The sequence below is a fragment of the Vulpes vulpes genome, chromosome 13, assembly GCF_048418805.1.
Source record: "Vulpes vulpes isolate BD-2025 chromosome 13, VulVul3, whole genome shotgun sequence".
NCBI lineage: Eukaryota > Metazoa > Chordata > Mammalia > Carnivora > Canidae > Vulpes > Vulpes vulpes.
The window spans coordinates 149,007,072-149,030,201 of record NC_132792.1 but is presented as its reverse complement, the minus strand read 5'-3'; the positions used below and the strand labels follow the sequence as shown (position 1 = coordinate 149,030,201).

At 36.3% G+C, this 23,130-nt stretch overlaps 1 protein-coding gene across 12 annotated transcripts in view; it reads left to right on the top strand.

Moving 5' to 3' along the window:
- Positions 1-22,347, top strand: part of RPS6KC1 (ribosomal protein S6 kinase C1) — a 180,835-nt gene extending 158,488 nt beyond the window's left edge. For all 12 annotated transcript variants that reach the window (XM_026001101.2, XM_072733288.1, XM_026001103.2 and 9 more), the window contains 3 exons: positions 9,814-9,896; positions 10,928-11,023; positions 21,382-22,347. In XM_026001101.2, coding sequence (XP_025856886.1) covers positions 9,814-9,896; positions 10,928-11,023; positions 21,382-21,492 — 290 coding nt within the window. In that variant the 3' untranslated portion in view covers positions 21,493-22,347. The remainder of the gene's footprint in view (positions 1-9,813; positions 9,897-10,927; positions 11,024-21,381) is intronic.
- The last annotated feature ends 783 nt before the right edge of the window (positions 22,348-23,130 follow it).

The window sequence follows — 23,130 nt, the reverse complement described above, 5'->3', positions numbered from 1 at the left end:
TTTTTTCTTTCCTACTAGAAATGCAGGGTGAGAGAGTAAGCAAGATTGTGTAGAGCTCAGAATTATAATTATAATCAGTCAACCAGAAGTCATATGGTGGTTACCCATTTCTTATTTTATCTCACAAGAAGATGGTATAGTAATGATACCTATAAACTCCCTTGAACAGGTAATTCTTAGCTCTGGAATGCTGAATCAAGTTAAATCGAGTTTTGACACAATTTATGGAGATAGTTGCAGGAAAGCTCAGCATATGGTTGCCAGGTCACCCCCACAACAAGAAATTCAGAGCAAGATAATGGGAAAAAAGCAGAATTAGGTATTTGGTCAAGCCTAGCCTAAATTCTCTGAGTGTGATGTGTCCTTACATTGGAGTCCCCACAAGAAAACTGGCCCAGAGTTTCAGGTAATTAAAATGTGAAAAACATCTGGATTAATAATGAGGTGGTGGTAGGAAGCAAGGCTAGAGCCTGGGAGGAGCCAAGAAGACAAGTGTGTCAGAGAGGTAGAGCGGCACAGTTCTCCCATCACCTCGTGGTGCTGTGAGGAGCAGAGCTCTAGCTGCTGCAGACTCTTCTCTCTGGAAAGTGCTAGCTTCTGTCACTGGCCTTCTCTGGATGATACTCCAGTGAACGAGAGGAGTGTGATACTGGCAACTTTTAAGTAGTTCATACACCTTACTCAACAAATAAGGTATTTGAATAATCAGTTGGGTACCGTGTTGGAAGACTTTATGGAACGTAGAATGGAGAAGTGGGCAGCCGCTGTTTTCTAAAGTAGGATAAAATGTGGGAAAAAGGGAGCAGGGCAGCCTGGGTGGCTCAGCTGTTTAGCACCTGCCTTTGGCCCAGGGTGTGATCCTGGAGATCCGGGATCGAATCCCACATCTGGCTCCCTGCATGGAGCCTGCTTCTCCCTCTGCCTGTGTCTCTGCCTCTCTCACTCTGTATCTCCCATGAATAAATAAATAAAATCTTTAAAAAAAAGGGGGGGGGGCAAATTGCTCATTTGAAATAATGGCCTACAAAGTGCAAATTTCAGGCTCTAACCAGTCTGTCCCTCTGAGGATTAAGATCTGCCTAAGAGATGTGAGACCTTAGGCAAGCTACATTTCTTCTGTCCAGATTCTTTCATTTAAAATACACTTCCTCTTGAACACTTGTGTACCTTCAGACTTTTAAACTTTAAATGCCTAAACTTTGATAATGTAGTTCATAGGTATTAGAGAAACAATTCAACCCTGGAATTAAAATGAAACTTTACTCTCCTAGTTGATAACGGATGTAGTTTGCATTTAGTTGCAACGTGTGGTCTTGTTTGTGAAAACTTAAAAAAATTTTTGTCTCTATATCTAAAATAATACCCTTGGGAAACTAGTGTATTTGGTCCTGCAGTGTACTTAAGTGAATTTGCGTCTGATGACATTAAAAGAATACTGACTGGGCAGCCCGGGTGGCTCAGTGGTTTAGCGCTGCCTTCAGCCCTGGAGACCCAGGATCGAGTCCCACGTTGGGCTCCCTGCATGGAGCCTGCTTCTCCCTCTGCCTATGTCTCTGCCCCCCTCTCTCTCTCTCTCTCTCTCTCTCTCTCTCTGTGTCTCTCATGAATAAATAAATAAAATCTTAAAAAAAAAAAAAAAAAGAATACTGACTGATGCTAATGACCTCACCAGACTCACAGTGGATATGGTAGGCAGCTTACACACTTGTAGCACCTTACAGACGACCCTGTACCTGGATTCCTCACATTGAACAGGGGCACAGGCGACCTTGAGTTACCTCCCAGTCCTGTCTTCTTCCTGCTGCCAGGGCTGTTCAGCTTTTCCCCTTGCCACAAACCATCCCTGTGGGAATAAACCATACTGGTCACTGTGCTCTGCAGTGGGGAGCATTGGACAGCATCCACCCTCTTTAAGCCACCAGCATCTCTTACCTGGACCAGTGCAGTCATCAACTGACTGCCCTTTTTTCTCACCTGGCTTTAATCTGCATTTCATCCAGCAGCCAGGGTGGGCTTTGGATAATGTTAGAAACTTTCTAGCCTACCACATATAAAAGTGTGAAAGGACTTGATGTAGACCTCAATGCTCAATGGGACTTAAGGAAAATGAATGTGATGAGGCCTTTGTAGATGCTTTGAACACCTTGAATGAACAGTGCTACAGAACACAAGATGGATGTATTATTCAACAAATACTAAGTGCCTCCTGTGTCCCAGGCCCTGTGCCTAGGAACTAGAAATAGAAGACATAATTGGTATAGTATTGACAGTTAATTTTGAAGACTTAGGTTAAAAAAAAGGGAGAGAGAGAGAGAGAGAGAGAGAGAGAGAGAGACTACCCAAACAGAAGACGTATATACAATTGGTTACCTAGAATGTTAATAAACATTTATAGGTGAATAGTTGTATTATTAGAATTGTAATTTACCACACTAACAAAAGATGTGCTTAGCTGTTTCTCTTCTCATCATTTAGTTCCATATATTGTTGGATTAAAAAAAAAAAAAACTTTCTTCTGTGTTTCTTTCTCTTTGTTCTTCAGTCATCAGCTGTAGTGGAAGACTAATGCTCAGCCCCTGCATAGAAAATCTTTATACACAGCAAGAGCTGGTGAGAGAAATTGACTAGAATTTTGTAATTCTAGTCCCTTTCAATTAGCAACAGATGCTGCAGGGAAAGATTGTCTGTGTAGGAACACAGTACTAATGTTTCCATGCTCTAGCTGACATGGAATGCTCATTGCAGAAGAAAGATGTTCTTTTCCTTGGTCCAAGTATGTTGCTAATGATAGATCAGATTTTCTTTTTCTTTTTTGCTTTTTTCTATTCCTATCAAAGGCCATTGTGGCTTAATTTTTATATTGTTTTATTCACCAAAGATCTCTTATTCTAAAAGCTAATATATTTGTGTTACTTGTGTTTCTTTTCCAAAAATGAGAATTGCAATCCTTAAAGTCAGATATTTAGAATTGGTTTTTTTAACAAAGATTTTGTCAGAGAGAGAGAGGGAGTGATAGAGAGTATGAGCGGCAGGCAGAAGGAGAAGCAGGCTCCCTGCTGGGCAAGGAGCCCAGTGCAGGACTCAGGATCCTGGAATCATGACTGGAGCCAAAGGCGGATGTTTAGCTGACTGAGCCACCCGCGCATTCCCTAAAATCATTTTTTAAAAAACTCCATGGCATTAGAAAACTATATCTCCCCTTAACCCCCAAGGTATACTTACTACAGATTATCATTTTAATTTATTGCATAGACCTGTGCCTTTAAAATTGTTCCGTCATTCAGATATTTGGATAAAGTGCTATATCATTTATGGGACAAATTCTTCTACCATCTAAATATTGGTTTAATTTGACTGTTATATAAATACTTTATTTGCAACATTTGTTGCTTTTTCATTGAGTTTTATATGATCTCTTAATTGTTTCACAGTTACTAAAACTTTGAAAAGAAGTGAGACTTCTAAGATTCTATTTACTTAAAGAAGTGTAGGTAGAAAACAGTTTGGGAGAAATATTTAAAAACTTTTCCTAAGTGAAAATAGAATTTTTCTATATGTGAAATTCTCTTCTAAGAAAATTCTGAACTTACTATATTTCCTACCATATCCTATAAGGAAGATAGCAACAACAGAACATACTGCCAGAGGGAGGTTATGGAGTTGTCTGGAGATTTTTGCAATGGGTCTAGGCAACTGTTCTGTTAGTAAGGGTAAAGTGGGAGGATGAGATGACCCGTGTGGGCCTCCCTTGGTGAAAAACCAAGGAATAGAAGCAAGTGGTGTCATCAGTCTGAAAGTGTGCCTTATCAAATCCATCAAAGAACTGAATGTTGAATAGCAGATTCCCTTATTTATCAAGCAGTATAATAATAACAAACCCTTAAAGAAAAGTAAATTCTGAATTTGGGATGTTGAGGGTACCAAATTGCTTAAAAAGCAAGTTGATTCATCTTTGTAAAGCTTTGGTAGAAAGGTTGGTCTTTAAAGTATGAGTTTGACACACGTTTTCTAGCTTTTTAAAATTTCTGTACAGTTTCCAACGTAGTTTTATCATTATCTTTGGTTATTTTTGAGTCATGTCTTTGGCAAATCCATGTGGTTTAAACTATGTAGTTAGTCCTAAGAGGCAGGGCCTGTGCTTATGCTTAAGTATATGTCATGATTTCAGTAATACTGTCTGAAAGGAGAAGTGTATACTTCTTTTCCTTCACTTCTTATGCAGGTATAGACATTTTATGATTTCTTAAGCCCAAGCTTTCAGCTTTTTTGCTCCTGTATTTTTGAGGAGTAAGGATTGTTATAGCTACAGTTTTGGGGTCAGGTTAACATTATCATTTTTGGCTATAAGAGGGAGACTTAGCAAATTGATTATCATAAGGACTGTAAAACTCTCTTACTCTACGTTTTAGTCAGCCTTTGACAATATGGGTTACCAAGGCAGCATTATTTTTCTGAAAAATATCTTGGCTTGTTGAGATGTGTTCTATGAGGTGTTAAACATGAGTAAAACAAAGATAGGCAAAGCACATTTTATGTTGTGATATCTTTATTGTTTTATTTAAACGTGTTTATTCACTTGTGAAATATGATGGTTTGAATCATTAGTATGAATTGGTAAGATTCTATATTGTGTTAGAATGTGAGACTTGATAGTGCTAAAATGAGAATACTAGAATTTTACTAAACTGTTCTCACCTATTTGATGTCCTTAAAAAGTTTTAGATGGTTTAAAGTATAATCTGGGGCCAATTCTGTGTCTCTATTACATTAAAAGATGATAATGATTAGATTGAGTAACACTGATTCATTTCGTTTGCTGCCAGGTCTCTGTGGATAGAAAGGAGAAGAAGGAGGTTTGAGGAATGCTAGTCATTTTAGCATAATCCCACTCTTTGGGCATTTTAGGTTAATGGAGGGAGAAGAAATTTTGAGAAAGGCTCATGAGTGCTTTTGAAGACACTTTCAGGGTCATAAAACAACAGGTAGAAAGAATGTTATAGGTCTGGCTCTCCTCATTTTCAGAATAAGCTTAGTGTGACATAATCCAACAGTAGCACGACTTCAGCCCCATCAATACATTTCTTTGATTCAAACACAAAAATCTAGGATGCTTTGATAACACCATCTCTTTTTGACTTTTGTGGGAATTATCTGAGAATTTGTTTTTCTAGAGAATAGTTTATTTTTCTCCCCCATCACTTAAATGCCTATGCTATAGTAAGTATTGCTGCATTTATGGAGAATAAAGATACTATTTTACCACCCTGGAAATTGCAAATATAGAATGTAATAGCAGGGGAAGGGCATGTGTGGAAGCTTTTGCACGTTGGTTTTTATAGGAAAAATATTTAGAAAATGGACAGAACAGTGATCAATTTAACCTTTAGAATTTTTTTTTGGCCTTTTTTTCCCCCTAGAGATTTAACAAAATTCAAGGTAGGAGTTTAAAGGATTTCTCAATTTCCCTGTGTTATACTTTTAAAACAGTCTCACAGACTTATTTGGTATTTCTTTATGTTCTCTGCTTTTGACATTAGATACATATACATGACTGTTCACCTAGTGTTTGGGGCAATCCTCATGTAGCTTTGTATATAAATTAGTACTCTTGGTTTATGCTTTAAGTTTTGTATAGATTTTGTAAGTAAAGCAGTTGTAGAGCAGTGGTTTTGACAGCCACACAGTCTTAGGCTTCTTTTTGGCAATGTAATTTCAAAGTATATCTTTTTTTTTTTTTTTTGAAGTAGGCTCCAAGCCCAGTGTGGAGCACAATGTGGGGCTTGATCACAGCCCTGAGATCAAGACCTGAGCTGAGATCAAGAGTCAGGTGCTTAATTGACTCAGCCACCCATTCGCTAGCCCCATATCAGTACTTTTTTTTTGCATTACTTTTAAATATAAGAATGATTGGTCCTTAATGTTAAAAAGAAAGACAAAATCCTTCATTCTGATTTTTTTTTAAGATTTTATTTATTTATTCATGAGAGAGAGAGAGAGAGAGGCAGAGACACAGGCAGAGGGAGAAGTGGGCTCCATACAGAGAGGCTGATGTGGGACTCGATTCTGGGTCTCCAGGATCATGCCCTGGGCTGAAGGTGGCGCTAAACCGCTGAGCCACCGGGGTTCCCTTTTATTCTGATTATTAAAAGAAAAAGAAAATTCTGTTTGAAAATCCTAAAGAAATTCCACAAGTACTTACTCCAGTTGTAATATTTAAATTTCCTAGTCGTTAAGAAGTTTTTCTGTGTGTCTTACCTAAATACAGAACTCTTTGTTGTATTTTTGAGTCATCTGTGAAAATCAAGGTCGATGGGTTATGATGTCAATTTCACATTAATTAATGAATCCCTGCTTAATATAAAGTCATCTTGAAAAGCTTCAAACTACATTCTAAGAGGATGGATCTGAAACTTTAGTCTTTTTTCCAGATTTCCATGAACAAAAATTACCTTTTCAAAGTTGTCATCCTTCTTTACTGGCCCAGTCAGAATATAGACAGCATTCAGCCTAGGCACCTTCATACTTTTTCTTAGATTACACAGCAGTTTTTCTTAGATTAGGATCAGCAGTCTCCTCCTCCTGAATACCGTCAGAAAGCATAGCCAATTGACATCCAAGAGGAGGGAAGAGGAAGTAAGGGGAGAGGAAAAGAAGATGGTTATCACTGGAAGAAAGAAGATCAAGGAAAGATGGAAAAAGAAGTGGGGAGCACGAAAAGTAGACTAATGTCAGCAGTACTAGAGGAAAATCAGCAGTGATGTCAGATGCCAGTTGGTGCCTCCTTGACTAGAGAGCAAGCCAAGGGAGGAGTGGGAAGTAATTGGCTCTAGGGCCTACTTGGTTATCTTGTTATTGCCTGTGTTGCCTCACTCAAAATAAGGCCCATCAGACACTGGCAATCCACATTTGAAGCAGTATGATGGTCATTATCTACCCGTTAAAGGACGCTGGCAGAAAATTGTGAGGACTTTCAAAGCAGCATAAAACCAATGAACCTAGAACCTAGTTCTTAGCCTCTGTAGTTGAGCAAGTTCACAGAAACCAGTAAAGAAATACATCTTGTCTGTCTCATGAAGTGCCTCTCAAACTTTCTCCCCAAGTACTTTTGACTGTAGGGGTGATATGAAATGGGTACCCTAGGGGACAAGTAAAATGTGATCCTGAAGCTTCTCTGAAGTCGGTTGTTTTTTTTTTTTAAGATTATTTACTTATTTATTCATGAGAGACAGAGAGAGGCAGAGACATAGGCAGAGGGAGAAGCAGGCTCCCTGCAGGGAGCCTGACTCAGGAATGGATCCCAGGACCCCAGAATCACAACCTGAGCTAAAGTCAGATGCTAAACCACTGAGCTACCCAGGCACCCAACATTTCAGAATTTTGAACAGGAAAGTGATGTAATCCATTGCTTGCTTTAGGCTGGAAGGAAGTGTGCAAGAAGTTATTTGATGACTGGACTATGGTCAATATTTTTACTTTTATCAAGTTTCTAAGAACTTGTACCCTTCCTAATGTTTTTAAAGCACACTTCCAAATGAGACTGCCTCTCAATGGAGAGGTTGGGGAAGGTGATTGGGGGCAGTGAATTTGAATCTGGGAAGGGCAACATGAGTACTTTGAGTGAAAGCTGCCAATGAGTTGTCCTTCAAGAGAATCACTACATTCAGAGATCTTTGAGTATCAAAATCATAGAAGTTAGAGCTAAATTTAACCAAGAGTCACTCAGATGTAACCCTCTAACAACCCTCTGTTACAGATGAAGTCAGCTGGTTTCCTCAGGGCTCTTCACCCAGGCCTCCTGATTTCCAGTCCCCAATGCTCTCTCTCATATGTAACACATTTACCTTGTGGGGAAAGGATGGAGGCAGATGCTTGGGGAGGATTGGCCCGTGTAGCTTCATCTTCCTGCTCCAGCACACCCAAATGTTTCATATCTTCTTGCTCTCTGTTTAAAATTCCCCACTTAGCTATTCATGTAGGTTCATAAGTATAAGGGATGAAAATAAACATCTCATCCCTTCAGAGGCAAATCACTAAAATATTTTGTCATTTTTCTCACCAGTCTTTTTTTAAATACATACTTCTAAAATTGGAATTTTATTGTTTTATAGCTTTTTAAAAATTTTAATATACCCATTTACTTCTATGCTTAAACTTTATATAAATACATCATTTAAAATGCTTATGTAGGGACACCTCGGTGGCTCAGTGGTTGAGCGTCTGCCTTTGGCTCAGGGTGTGATCCCAGGGTCCTGGGATCGAGTCCTACATGAGGCTCCCTGCAGGGAGTCTGCTTTTCTCCCTCTGCCTATGTCTGCCTCTCTCTCTCTGTGTCTCTTATGAATAAGTAAATAAAATCTTTAATTAAAGTGCTTAGGTAGTAATATTCCATCATATTGATGCGTGGGTATGTGTGTGTGTGTGTGTGTGTGTGTGTATATATATATATATACACACACACTGGTACATATAAATATACACACACAAATATTTGCACAATGTATATATAATTAAATCTCTTGTCAGGTAGTTCTGTTTTTCAGACAATCTGCTACAGGAGGAAAGACTGGACAGGGGCTAGTGTGGAGGGAGATAATTCAAGGCCACTTGAATTCCAAAAGAAGAGGGTAGGTGCCAGGATATGGAAGATGATATTGAATAGGAGGAGTTTCAGTATTTTCATAGGAATGGGTTTGTTTTCTTTCTCTGGTCCACTTGACCTTTCCTCCAAGACTTAAAGCTCAAGCTGTTTTCTTAGTTGTGTAGTTCCCCTGTGGTATAGATTTACAAAGTATTGGTTAAAAGGCTGGTCTTGTGAGCACCACTTCAGTTATTTCCGATTTCCAACCTAACTACTTAAAAACTTTTGAACATTATTTTTATGATTTGTGGGTTACCCTGCACACAAATACTAAGTGTGTTATGTCGGTCAAATGGACCTGAAAGGATAGACATTGACAGGCTTAAGTGACTAATCGAATATCATTAGGAAAGGACAAGAAGGCATCAAACAGACATAAGGGCTAAAAGAACTGGTAAAATGAGTGTTGCTGATTTGTGGAGAAACCTGGAAGATGACACCTGAAAACTCATATTGCATTTAGAGAACTGGTGCTGGTGAAAGATAGGGCTAACACAGATAAGACTGTAATTTGTAGATATCCTAAACACCCTTATCTTAGCCAGTAGTTTCAGTTAGGGCTTAAAACAACATATCTATCTGTACTTCTAAATATCAAAATGGGTGAATTTGCATTTCACACGCTCCTCCTTTAGTTGAAAGCAATTGATTGTATAGGAGAGAGATGGTACTATAAATCAGGTTTTAGTTCTGCTGCTGATTTACTATATGACATTGGACAAGGCATTTCACCTCTCTGGCTTCTAATCTGTAATTAAAAGGATAATTACCGGTTTAAATAATTTTTGAAGTTCCTTCTGAACCTACAGTCTTTATTTCTAAAACAAAAAATGACCCCTGAGGTAGAGTTGGCTATACTTTCTTGAATTTTAAAAATTAAGCAAAATGCTGATCTAGTAGATTCATATAACTTTTAAGTGTAGCTTCTTGAAGGTGTCCCTCTATCAACTAAAGAACAAATGTCTCAGTTTAATATATGACTGCATCAAAAAAAAAAAAATGCAACCACAGTAGGTGACCAAAGAGGATAAGTAACTTTCAGGAATTTTGAAAGCCCAGTAGTATTTAGTATATGCTCTCTCAGCATTAAAAAGGTCACCTTGCTAATACATGTTAATTTTGAAAGTTGAATTGACCTTTGGAATTTTAATATCAACCTTTTTTGGTGTGTTTAGAGGTTGGAGCAATCACAGAAGAAACAGAAGCCTGTGATTGGTGGAGTTTGGGTGCTGTCCTCTTTGAACTTCTCACTGGCAAGGTAAGCAGTGACCTGGACATTTAATAAGTTTACCCAGATGCTACCTTGATTTCAAATTGAGAACATTTAGCCTTTGCCTTTAGTTGTTATATCAGGGACTAAATAAGAAAATCTTTGATCTAAAAAAAGGCAGAAAAATGCAAGTTTATCTAGATTCCAGATTTTTTTAAAAGTAGAATTGTATTACATTGAATAAATAAAAATTCTGTTGTGTCATAATGTTAGTATTTAGCTGTGTATGACTAAACATTCTTTCTCTTCATTTTCTGTGATTCAGTTTTAACAGCATTAAATCTGTAATGTTCATAAAGGATGTATTAGAATTCTCTGGATGTTTTAAACATCTTGCTTGATGCAGGAGGGAATTCTCATTTTAGCAAATGAATGTAGATTTAAAAGGTAACATTACCTTTTTCTCAATACTGTAAATTTATCCTATCTGTTCTAGCTTAAGGACAGAATTTATATTCTCTCTGATCAATAACTTTTAAGTAAGATGTTTGAGGTTAATAGACTTTAATAGAGTATTGGTGCACATTACCGCCTGGAAAGAAGAGAGAGGAAATGAGCAGCCCTACTTTTGTAAGTAGTCATTTACCTTGAATATGTAGGTAATACTGAACTCTTAAGGTTGTTGTGGATTGTTACAAACCACTTAAAGTACAATTAAAACATAAAGTGCTATTAATATAGAGTGGTATTATTAACCAATCCTAAACTTAGATTTTTAAGAATATTAAACAATTCAGAGGTATCAAGTCCTTTTTTAGTTTTTGTGTATAGTGTAAACTTTTCTATTATGAGCCATTCCCTGTATAACTAAGCTTATGTTTATGCTGTGATTTTGATGATTGCCTTCGTTTCAGTTAGAAGTTCTGTAGTCTCATGGCCCTTAGCCTGACACTGTGTTGATTACTATACCTCCAGTTAAGATGGTTGTTGAGCTTTCTGTCTTGCTGTCCATAAATCTTGTGATAGAACAGAATATGATGTTATTTGGGATAAGAAGTATACCTGATTGATTATTTCAGACTCTGGTTGAGTGCCATCCAGCAGGAATAAATACTCATACTACTTTGAACATGCCAGAATGTGTCTCTGAAGAGGCTCGCTCACTCATACAACAGGTAATTTAATTGACCTACTGGCCTAATATATCATCCATGCAAATTAGCAGAGTCCATAGTTATAAAACCTTAAGGAAATTAGTTTGGGGCAAGAAAGACTCATCACTAATTACAAATTCAGAACTGCTACTGTGTATGGTTAGGCTCCTGCTATTATTTAAGTATTAGTGAGGTCAGAGGGAACAGTTAAAGCTTATTGGTGTTTAAGTCTTTTTTTTTTTTCCCCAAAAAAATCCAGGCTACCGTTTAGTCCATTCCATGTATTTGTGTAGGTGTGAGATTTAAGTATCGTTTTTAGCTTATCTAGAGCTGCTCAATTTCTGCTGTTACATTTTGTAACCATGTATGATGACTGTTTCTTTCTTTCTTTTTTTTTTTTGACCGAATATTTTCAATCTTTAATTCATATTTAGAAATTTAGGAATAGGCTACTTAGGCTGCTTTGGAGAAAAGTGGTGTTAGAAAATCTTGCCAAGTTAGATTACTCCTAGCTTCATCCACTGATGGAAATTGGGCATTGATGTCAGCTAGTACATTTTCAGTGGTTTTAGACTATTGATAATTAAAGTTCAGTATTCCAGACGTAGGCTTGGAACTCTAGTGAGCTTCTTAAAAGGATTCCTTGCATTTAAGATGCTCCTCTAGTTTTGAATAGTGAGTTTGAGTGAGTATACTGAGGGTTGTCAGTAATGAGGTGTGATAGGCTCAACAGCAAATCAGCAAGAATTGTCATGCCTAGGATCCTTACAGGTTTTTTTTTTTTTTTCAGTTTTTTTTTTTTTAAAGATTTTATTTATTTATTCATGAGAGACACAGAGGCAGAGACATAGGCAGAGGGAGAAGCAGCCTCCTTGTGGGGAGCCTGATGTGGGACTTAATCCCAAGACCCTGGGATCACAACCTGAACCAAAGGCAGATGCTCAACCATTGAGCCACCCAGCTGCCCCAAATCCTTATAGTTTTATGAGAAACATAAAGGGAAAAATTATTTGAAAAAGATCAAGAACTAACATTTTTGTTTCATGAAACCGGAATTATTTTTCTTTAATCAGAGAAAACAAAATTTAAATAAAAGGGAGAGGGAAGAATATATTAAGAGAATTACCTAGTATTCTCTTGAAGAGTGATTTGGGTTCCATTCAAGTACATGCACAAATATATGCAAGACATAGTGCTGTAAACTACAAAGGTAAGACTCACAAATAATTATATTATGGATGCATTTGATCAAAGCTGTCAAAGGTTTAAAAACTACTCTGGCAAGTCAAGATAAGTAAGGAGGGGTTATAATTGATGAAGTGATTGCATTAGGAAAGTTTTTGTGTAGTGGATGTTATTTTTTGTGGAGCCCTAGAATTTTGGCTTGACAAGGTGGGATGTGGGGGGGAATAGCTAGGTGGGGTGAACAGCTTCAACAAGGAAAGGAGTCCAAAAGATCCAAAGTAAGAAATGAGAAGTTTGGTTTCTCTGGAGTGGAGGGGTGGATATAGGAATGAGTAATAGTCATGGATGGGTGTGGAAAGGTAACTTGGAGTTCTCTTATGGAGTTTCGTTATCATGATTACCAGGGAAGAGTGAACATACTTAATTCAGTAAAAAAAAAAAAAAAAAGTATTTGAAGTTTTTGTGCAGAAAAATAAGAGGATCAGAGTTGAGCTTCAGGAAGATTCAATTTTCCCGGGGAATGTAAAACAAAGAAACATAACCAGGTTGGAAATGAGATGAGAATACCTTTGAGCACTTTGCAAAAGGATTAAGAGGTAGTGCAAAGATATAGAATACATTTCATTCTAATAGGAAAAAAGAACAGCTGTCATTTGATTTCATCTTATTTGTTGTGGCACAAGATAAATTCCAAGTATTTTTTTGTTAAATAATTTGAAGAAGGCTAGCAAGTGCTTTTTTGTTGTTCGTTTCTCTCCTTAATGTCATTATTATATAATACTGAGAATAGAATTCCCTACATTAATTTATAAAGATCTGCTCCTGTTCTTATTAGAAATTATGTTATAAAGGAATCTTGGCTTAAGGTATGTTAAATCCTCCAGTACAGATATGTATATATTATATAGTAAATCAGCATTCTGTCATTGGCCTGCCTAAGGAAACTACCACTCATTTTGAGGAAACATCATCAGGAAAGGGAAAAGGGGTCTCTTGGCATGATTAGCCATTTGTCATTTTGACTTTCCTCTTCCACTACCTCACAGGTCATAGGGGTCATTTTTTAAAAAATCACAAAATGATTTATATGGAAATAATTATTCTGCTTTGGGAAGATTTCCCCCTTTAGTCTTTCAGCTCCTTGCTTTCTTCCTAGATTTCGTGATCCCCTGTCCCCATGGTTCAGTCATCTCAGTCATGTGAATGGTGCTAAAGTAGACATAGTTACATTTTAAATGCAATTAAAAGAAAGATGCTTATATTTTACAAATCCTCAGAGCATGTATGTTTGTACTTCATGCTGTACATTTAGTTAATTTTGGTGTACATTTAGTTAATTATGACACAATTGTTTTGTCAGTTGAAAAATATTACATGAGAAAATAGACCTTCAGAACAAATTTTGGGGTCTTCATTGTTCAGCTTATTGCCTGAGTGTTCTTCAGGAGAAGGGATACTGGCAGTGACTATTTTGGTTTTGCCACTGACTGACACATTTGTTTAAGCAGTAGAATCTTTGTGTGGTCTTTTTTGAGGCCTGGTATAGTATTTAAAATGGCAGGATAAACAAGATAGTCGTAATTATACTTTTGCCTATAGATTTATATTTACATTTTGTAGTGAAGTCCATGAACTAATGAAATTGACTTTAGTAAAAGTCAAAATAGGAACCTTTATTGAAATTTCATAATGAGGTCATGTTTTTGTAAAAAATAGGGGTGGAAAAGCCAATTGCAGTGAAAAAGAAAGAACTACATGTTCATATGTTTATTGAAATATTAAAAAATATGCTATAGTTATATGTAATTCTTACAAGTGTTCGATATTTTAAATTTATATTAAATTGATGCCTTCCACATTTCAATCAGTTAGACATGAATTGTCGGATTTTGAAAATGAATTTGATATATTTGGGATATTCTTACAATGTTTGTTTTATAATAGCAGCTTTTCACTTAACACATTTTTCCAATATCTAATATTAAAATTCTTTGAGCAATTAGCTTTAATAAACAATGGTCATTTTGAATACTAGATATAACAATTTCAAGTGAGAAGATTGAGTACAGTCTTTTGAAGTATATGCTTCACACCCCTTGTGTATTTGGTAATATTGAAGTAGTAGATTCTTGGCATTTGCAGATCACATACTCAGGAGGCAGTGTCATGTTATGTTTAAGAGCATGGATTCTGGAGCCATAGTGCCTAAATTCAAATCTTGTCTTTGCTACTTACTACTTGTATGATCTTAAATAAGTTACTTAATTTCTCTGAGTCTCTTTTTTTCTCATCTATAGAGAGAATAGTAATGATTCATAGAGTTGTTGTGAATTAAACTATAATAATGCCTGGAACATAGTGTCACGTCAGTGTTTTCTATCATTATTGACAGGGCAGTGGTGAAGATTCATAATACATAGTAATTTTTATTTGCTGAAGCATGTGTGGAATTATAGGGCTGCTAAAGTAAGAGTGGGTGGGGCAACTGCTAGTGATAAAGGTATAAAGGCCTAAAAAAGTAGTGGACTGACACATAATAGGAAATCAGTTGATATTTTTCATATAAATAATTGAATTAATGAATAGTGAATGAAAGAAAAAATAGAAATAAAGGTAAAAAGAGAAGAAACAGAAGTTTTGGTTGAATTTGAATAGTGGGGTTTCCTAAATGTATAGAAACATTAATGTAAATAAATCATTTAAATCTTTCAGTTGCAGTTGGCTAAATCCTGTGGAAAAAGTTACTTACTATAGGAATATTCTCAAATTTGAATGGCTATAGCCATATGAGGGAGTTGGCAAATTCTTTCTTGAGAAAGGAAGTTATAACATTGGACAGAATTGGCAAAAACAACCATCTCAGTGCCTGGAAATTGATCAAAGGGATACAACAATCTGTAAAGTGTTTATACTTGAAAAACAGCCAAACTTTGGGAAAGAAGAGTGATAGTCTGTGGCAATTTTGCCTGGACTGCTCCCATTCTCTTTTCTCTGCTTGGTCAGGTGTTAAGTTTCTTCCATATTGAAGCAGGCCACGAGAACCAACCCTGAGGTTTTGTGCATGCATATAGGAAAAGGGAAATATCCCAAGTTGAAATGAAAGTAAAAACCAGGGGAGATTTGTAAGTGACCTAAATTTTTAATGTGTTCTCCTTCACTTTGGCAGAGGACAGAACTTTAGGGGCAGAGGTGTATTGTAACTTCTTTTCAATCACAGATTGACTACTAAGTTCTACACACACAGGATGGCCCCTAGGAAGTGAAGCTCAAAAATAAAAACAAAAAAAGAATGAGCGGAGATAGCAACAGCTGCTTACTACAAAGTGATGGAAGGAGCAGACTTACAGATCTAGCTGAAAGAAGTTACCAAACAAAAAACAAACCAACCAATAGCAATGATTAATGGTCTTCTTGGGAAAAAAGTTGGGAGCTAGAGTTGCTAAAATATAGCATCCAAAATGTCCCATTTTCAGCAAATATTATATGATATACACAGAAACAAAAAGTATGACTCATAAAGCAGTCAGTAGAAATTAACTCTGAATGTCCCCAGGTTGAATTTAACAGACTTTAAAGTGGTTATTATAAATATGTTCAAAGAACTAAAGGAAACCATGTTTAAAGAATTAAAGGAAAGTATGACAATAATGAATCAACAAGTAGAAATTCTCAATAAGGAGATATAAATTATATTAAAAAATAGAAATTTTCTTTTCTTTTTTTTTTTTTTTAAAAATAGAAATTTTCAAGTTGAAAAATACAATAATTGAAATGAAGCATTCATTAGGGGGAAATTGCTTTAGAGCATCTCAGCAGCTATTTTGAGATAGGTGAGGGAGGAATCAATGAACTTGAAGATAGAATGATAGAAATGATCAAATCTGAATAAAAGGCAAAAAATTTTTTAAAAAAATGAACAAGGCTACACAAATCTATGAGATAACATCAAATGTGCCAGGAAGGGGAGGAAAGAGAACAGGGGAGGAAAAAGTATTTTAAAAAATAATGGCTAAAAATACCTCAAATGTGATGACAAATATTGATAGTATCCAAGAAGCACAATGGACCTTAATTAGGAAAATATACCTAGTCAAATTATTGAAAGACAAAAACAAAGAGGACAATCTTGAAAGCAGCAATAAACAAAACAAAACAAAACCCACTCACTTTATACAAGGAAATCTTAATATCTGACTTGACGGGATGAGCACTGGGTGTTATTCTGTATGTTGGTAAATTGAACACCAATAAAAAATAAATTTAAAAAAATAAAAAATAAAAAAATAAAAAAAATGATGGAAGACAGTACACACTTCCAGTTATAAAATAAATACATCATGAAGATGAAAATTACTGGGTAGGGAATGTAATCAGTAATATTGTAATAACATTGTATAGTGACAGATGGTGACTACATGTACTGTGGAAAGTGCTGAGTAAAGTACAAATTGTTGAATCAGTAGTTGTACACCTGAAACTGTACTTCAATAATGATGATGATGATGATGATGATGATAAAATCAATGGAAGACAGAAGACAGTGAAATGACATGGTCAAAGTGCTGAAAGGAAGTTAACTATCAACCAAGAATTCTAACGTGAACTATCAACCAAGAATTCAATATCCAGCAAAATTATCCTTCAAAAATGAAGATGAAATAAATTCCTGAATAAAGAGTGAGAGAATTCATTGCTAGACTTGCCTTACAAGAAATATACAGGAATTCAGGCTGACAGGAAATGACACCATCCACTTAGTAACTTGAGTCTGTAGGAGAAAATGAAGAGTACTGGAATGGTAAAATATAAGTAATGCACTCAGCATAATACCTTCCAGGTTCATCGATGTTGAAGCAAATGGTGGGTATTTGTTGTTTCTAATGGCTGAGTAATATTCCATTGTATACCTATACCACATCTTCTTTATGCTGAGTGAAATAAGTCAATCGGAAAAGGACAAACATTATATGGTCTCATTCATTTGGGGAATATAAAAATTAGTGAAAGAGAATAAAGGGAAAGGAGAGAAAATAAGTGAAAATATCAGTGAGGGTGACAAAACATGAAAGACACCTAACTCTGGGAAATGAACAAGGGGTGGTGGAAGGGGAGGTGGGCGGGAGGTTGGGGTGACTGGGTGATGGGCACTGAGGGGGGCACTTGGCAGGATGAGCACTGGGTGTTATGCTCTATGTTGGCAAATTGAACTCCAATAAAAAAAATAAAAATAATAAATAAATTTAAAAAATAATAAAAAATATAAGTAATGAAAAAGATTTTTTCCCCTCATTTTTTTCTCAACTTCTTTTAAAAGATATAGGATTGTGTGAAACAGTAATTATAACATGCTGTTGAATTTATAACATACAAATATATTACATATATGACAATAATAGATGGCAGAAGATACAGAGCTATAGTGGAGCAGTTTCTACATTTCACTGGAATTAAGTTAATATATTTTTTTTTAAATCCTTTTTTTTTTTTTAAATTTCTTATTTATTTATGATAGTCACAGAGAGAGAGAGAGAGGCAGAGACACAGGCAGAGGGAGAAGCAGGCTCCATGCACCGGGAGCCCGACGTGGGATTCGATCCCGGGTCTCCAGGATCGCGCCCCGGGCCAAAGGCAGGCGCCAAACCGCTGCGCCACCCAGGGATCCCGAATTAAGTTAATATTAACTTGAAGTGGATTGTGATAAATTTTATTGATTTTTTAGAGAAAGGGATGGGGACAGGGGCAGAAGGAGAAAGAGAACCCCAAGCAGGCTCCATGCCCAGCACAGAGCCTAATGTGGGTCTCTATCCCATAACCCTGAGATCATGACCTGAGGTGCAATCAAGAGTCAGATGCTCAGCTGACTGAGCCACCCACATACCTCGTAGATTATGATAAATTAAAATGCTATTGTAATCCTTACAGCGACCACTAAAAAAACAATAAAAATCAATAGAGAAACTAAAGTAGTGCATTAAAAAGTATTGACACAAAAGAAGGCCATAGAAGAAGAACAACAACAACAAAAAACAGTAGAGGTGGAAAACAAGTAGAAAATGGCAAATTTAAACCCACCACATCAATAATTACAATTCAACATGGATGTCTAAACATGCCAAACAAAAAGCAGTTAATATTAAATTGGGTAAAAATTCAGTTATCTAAGACACACCTTAAATTCAAAGACGCAAATAGGTTGAAAGGAAAAGAATGGGAAAAGATCAATCATGCAGATGGTAGCCATAAAAGAGCTGAAGTGGCTATATTAAATTCCTGACAAGGGGCACTTGGGTGCCTCAGTGGTTGAGCATCTGCCTTTGGCTCAGGTCATGATCCCGGGGTCCTGGGATAGATTCCCGCATTGGGCTCCCCGTGGGGAGCCTGCTTCTCCCTCTGCCTATGTCTCTGCTTCTCTCTCTGTGTCTCTCATGAATTAAGTAAATAAATCTTAAAAAAAAAAAATTCCTGACAAAATAGATGTGAAGCCTAGAGACTTACGAGAGGCTAAGATATTTCATAGTGATAAAAGGTCAGTACATAGAAAGATATAACAATAAATGTATATGCTCTAATAATAGCCTGTATATGTATGAAGCAAAATCTGACTGAATTGAAGGGAAAATAGACAATCCAATATTAATAAATAAATGGAGGCTTCAGCACCCCATTCTTGATAAATAATAGAAAATCAACAAGGATATTAAGAAGACTTCAACAACAATATCCAATGTCTCTGACATATATGGAACAATGATTGCAGAATACATTCTTATCATGTATATAAGGAACATTCTCTAAGATCATATGCTATACCACAAAACAAGCTTCAGTATTTAAACAGATTGAAATCATACAACATACTCTGATTATAACAATTTAATTAGAAATCAGAAAGCGATCTGGTGAGTCCACAAATATTTTGAAATTAAACATGTTTCTACATAGCCTGTATGTCAAACAAATCTCAAAAGAAGCTAGAAAGTGTTTTTAATAGAATGAAAACACAGAATATATCAGAATTTATCAGATGTAGCTAAATCAGTTCCTGAGGAAAATTTATGGCATATAAACACCTATATCAGAAAATTTATGGCTTATAAACACCTATATGAGAAAAGAAAGGTCTCAAATGAAAATCTCACCTTGCACCTTAGGAAATTAGAAAATTACTAGAAAATTATGGTGTTATTAGAACAAAGATAGGCATATAGATCAGTGGACTGGAATTGAGTATCCAGAAATAAACCCTTACATTTATGGTCAATTGATTTTCAAGAAAGGTGCCGAGAGAATTTGATGGTGAAAAAGTCTTTTCAGCAGATGGTGTTGGGAAAATCAAATAAGTCACATGCTAAAACTGAAATGAACTAAAGACCCTTACTTCATACCATATCCTAAAATTAACTCAAAATAGCTCATAGACTTATATAGATGGGAGATTAAAAATTATAGAAGAAACCATAGGAGAAAATCTTCATGACAGGTTAGGAAAAGAGTTGTTAGATATGACTTCAAAAACAATTGATAATGTGGGCTTTTATAAAATAAAATAAAATAAAAACTTTTATACTTAAGAAGATATCAGTAAGAAAAATGAAAAGATAAGCCCCAGAGTGGGAGAAAATATTTCAAATCATGTAACTAATAGGGGCTTGTATTCAGAATGTATAAAGAACTCTTATCAGGGCTGCTGGCTGGCTAGGTTGATAGAACATATGACTCTTGATCTCCGGGTTGTAAATTCAAGCCCCACATTGGGTGTGGGGGATTACTTAAAGTCTAAAAAAACCCACCAAAACTCGTATAACTCGATAAGTAAACAATTCAGTATAAAAATGGGCAAAGATTCACGATGGAAGCTATATGAATGGATTAGAAAGCCATGAAAAGATACTCACCATTATTACTCACTAGAGAATACAAATTAATATCATAGTACGATGCCACTAAAACCCACTAAAAGGGCTGTGATCAAAAGATGGACAGTATCAAGTATTGGTGAGGATGTAGAAAGACTGGAACCTCTCCTACATTGCTCGTGGGAATGTAAAATGATACAGCTACTTTAGAAAGTTTTGGCAGTTTCCTAAAAAGCTAAACATAAATTTGCCACATGACCCAGCAGTTTACTCCCAGGAATGTCCGTGAGAGAAATGAAGGCATATGCTTACACAAAGACATATATGTGAATGTTAATAGCAATAACTCATTATAGCCTCAACCTGGAAAATACGTGTCTATTTTTTTAATTTATTTTTTTGTATATTTTTAAGTGAAATTCGATTTGCCGGCATATAGTATATAATATCCAGTGCACATCCTGTCAAGTGCCCCCCTCAGTGCCCGCTACGTGTCTATTAACTGGTGAATAGATTAACAAAATATTTTATATCCAAAAAATGGAATGCTATTCAGAAATAGAAGATAACAGGCTGCTGATACCTGCTATAACATGGATGAATCTGAAAAACATTGTGCTAAGTAAAAGAGGGCAACTACAAAAGGCAACATGTTTTATGAGTCCATTTACATGAAATATCCAGAAAGGTCACATTTTACAGAGACTAACAAGCAGATTAGTGTGTGCCTAGGGCTGGGGATGGAAGTGAGGATTAATACCAACTGCATGAGAAAACTTTTTAGGGTGATCGAAGTGTTCTGAGATTGGATTGTGTGATGGTTTCACAGCTTTTAAAATTTACTAACAATACTGAATTGTATACTTAAACAGATGGATTTTATGCTATATAAATTACCCCTCAGTAAAGCTGTTAAAAACAAAATTTGAGGATGCATGAACGTCTCAAGACACATTATTTCAGCACACCCATGAAGGAGTAACTGGATCTCTCAGATTTGGGCGCAATATCTAATTAACATCATGATGTGCTTTGGAATAGGAAATGGATAGGTATAACTGTCCTATTACACTATGAGTTTGAGAGAACCAAAGTGAATTGCTCAAGGTCATGTTTCAAATCAGTTGAAAAGCCATGAACTCCGATACCCCCACCACCCCACAGCTCCAGTGATGTTAGACATAGCTCCCTTTTCAAGGTCATCTCATCAGTTGGGTTATTAATCAAATCCATTGTCACTAGGGTTGAATCGAGCAGTTCTTTCCTTTCATATATTTTTGATTTCCTTTGATTCATCACTTGGATTCCTGTTACTTACTTGGATTCCTTTCTTTTTAGCTCTTACAGTTCAACCCTGTGGAGCGTCTTGGTGCTGGAGTTGCTGGTGTTGAAGATATCAAATCCCACCCATTTTTTAACCCTGTGGATTGGGCAGAACTGATGAGATGAGCAAAAGATGGGGTTATCTGCACACGTTCTGATCTTCTCGGGGACAGGCATCTCTGGCACAGAGGCAGCCCTGCCTCACACTCACTGATGGAGCACCGAGACATTGGGATAAAGACCTTTAGACAAAATGTGGGAAGAAAAAGGCTGAAAGAGAACAGTTCCTTTGCCACTATTCTCTGGACAAGATATTGGCTACATTTGCAAGGGGTGTTTCTGTGCAAACCTTTAAATAAGGTGTGATCTTTATTTTATCCGCATTTAGTGTTGCACATGAGTTGAAAACCCAACTGAAAGAGGGTTTCAAGAACTTCCTCTGAAAGCTCCAATTGTACATTTAAGTGATACTTGAAAGGAGGACCTTTACATGGCAGCTAATAGTGCTTTCATCTAAGCAAGATTAGTTTATATGATCATAATTAATATTTACTGAATAATACACTAAAAGTGCTTCATGAATCGTGTCATCTTTGGAGCTTAAAAAATGAGAAAAAAATATATACATCATGTCTGATAGAAAACATGTACCACAATGCTATGTAATTGATGTATGCTGAATGTGGTTCCATATTGATTCATACTTTCAGAGGTCCACGTGAGAAGAAAACACGTTGCTAATTTCCTCTGCTTTGTTGGTTGGTACTGCTACGGAAGGTTCATATAAACACTCCCTGCCTCTCTTCAAGTTCATCTTTCTGCTCCCTACACCCATTGCCTATTCTCTCATATCTTCTTCCCCCTTCCTTTGTGAGTACATATGCAACAAAAAGGGAAGGGAGTATTTATTTCCCCAGATTGTATCAACTTAATAAGGACTAAGAAATCATGACTATAAAATAAACATGATAAAAATTGAAATCTCAGCTTCATTTAATTGCTTAAGTTTTTTGTTTTGCTTTGTTTTAGAATGGCCTTTCATCTTGGAATGTTAGCAGTTTCTGCTGTTTCTTATACTTGACTTCATCTTAGGTTTTTGGTTTGGTATAATAAGAACCAAAGGTTCTCATCTAAGTGGAATTGAATGGCAATCCTATTTTATACTTAGTGATGGGATTTCCAGATTTGACCTCCTAATCTACTTGACATTATGTAGAAAGAATATGAGTTTTTACACATCTCCAAAGGTTTGTTTGTTATTTCTGTATGCTGCCAAGATAGCTCTTGCATTTGTGCCTTGTTTATAACAATTTACAAATGTTTTTAAAGCATTAATGTCTGTTTTTTAAACTTTATCCAAAGAAGAAAGAGTAAGTCACTTTTTCGGAGTCAGGAGCCATCAGAAAAAATGAACATTTTCCATATATTTTAGTCCTTCAAGTTTTTGAGATCTATGTGAAAGCCCATTCCTACTCCAAGAGCATCTTTACAGCTTCCATCTGCCATCAGCTAGGTCTTCCCATCAAAGTAAATGGGAGCCGAAAATGCTTTAGTGAAACAAAGGAAATGTGCAAGCATTTTTTCTCTTTCTATTTTCCTACTTCCCCTTTTTCCTTCTGGTTCCCTTATAACCTGAACCTCAGATGGAGGACTGCAACAACACCAGGATGGGGAGCAGGTCACCAGGATCAAAGCGCAATCAAGATGACATCACTCCCTGGAACTGGATTTCAACTCACCAGCCCCCTGGCCTCATAACAGGAA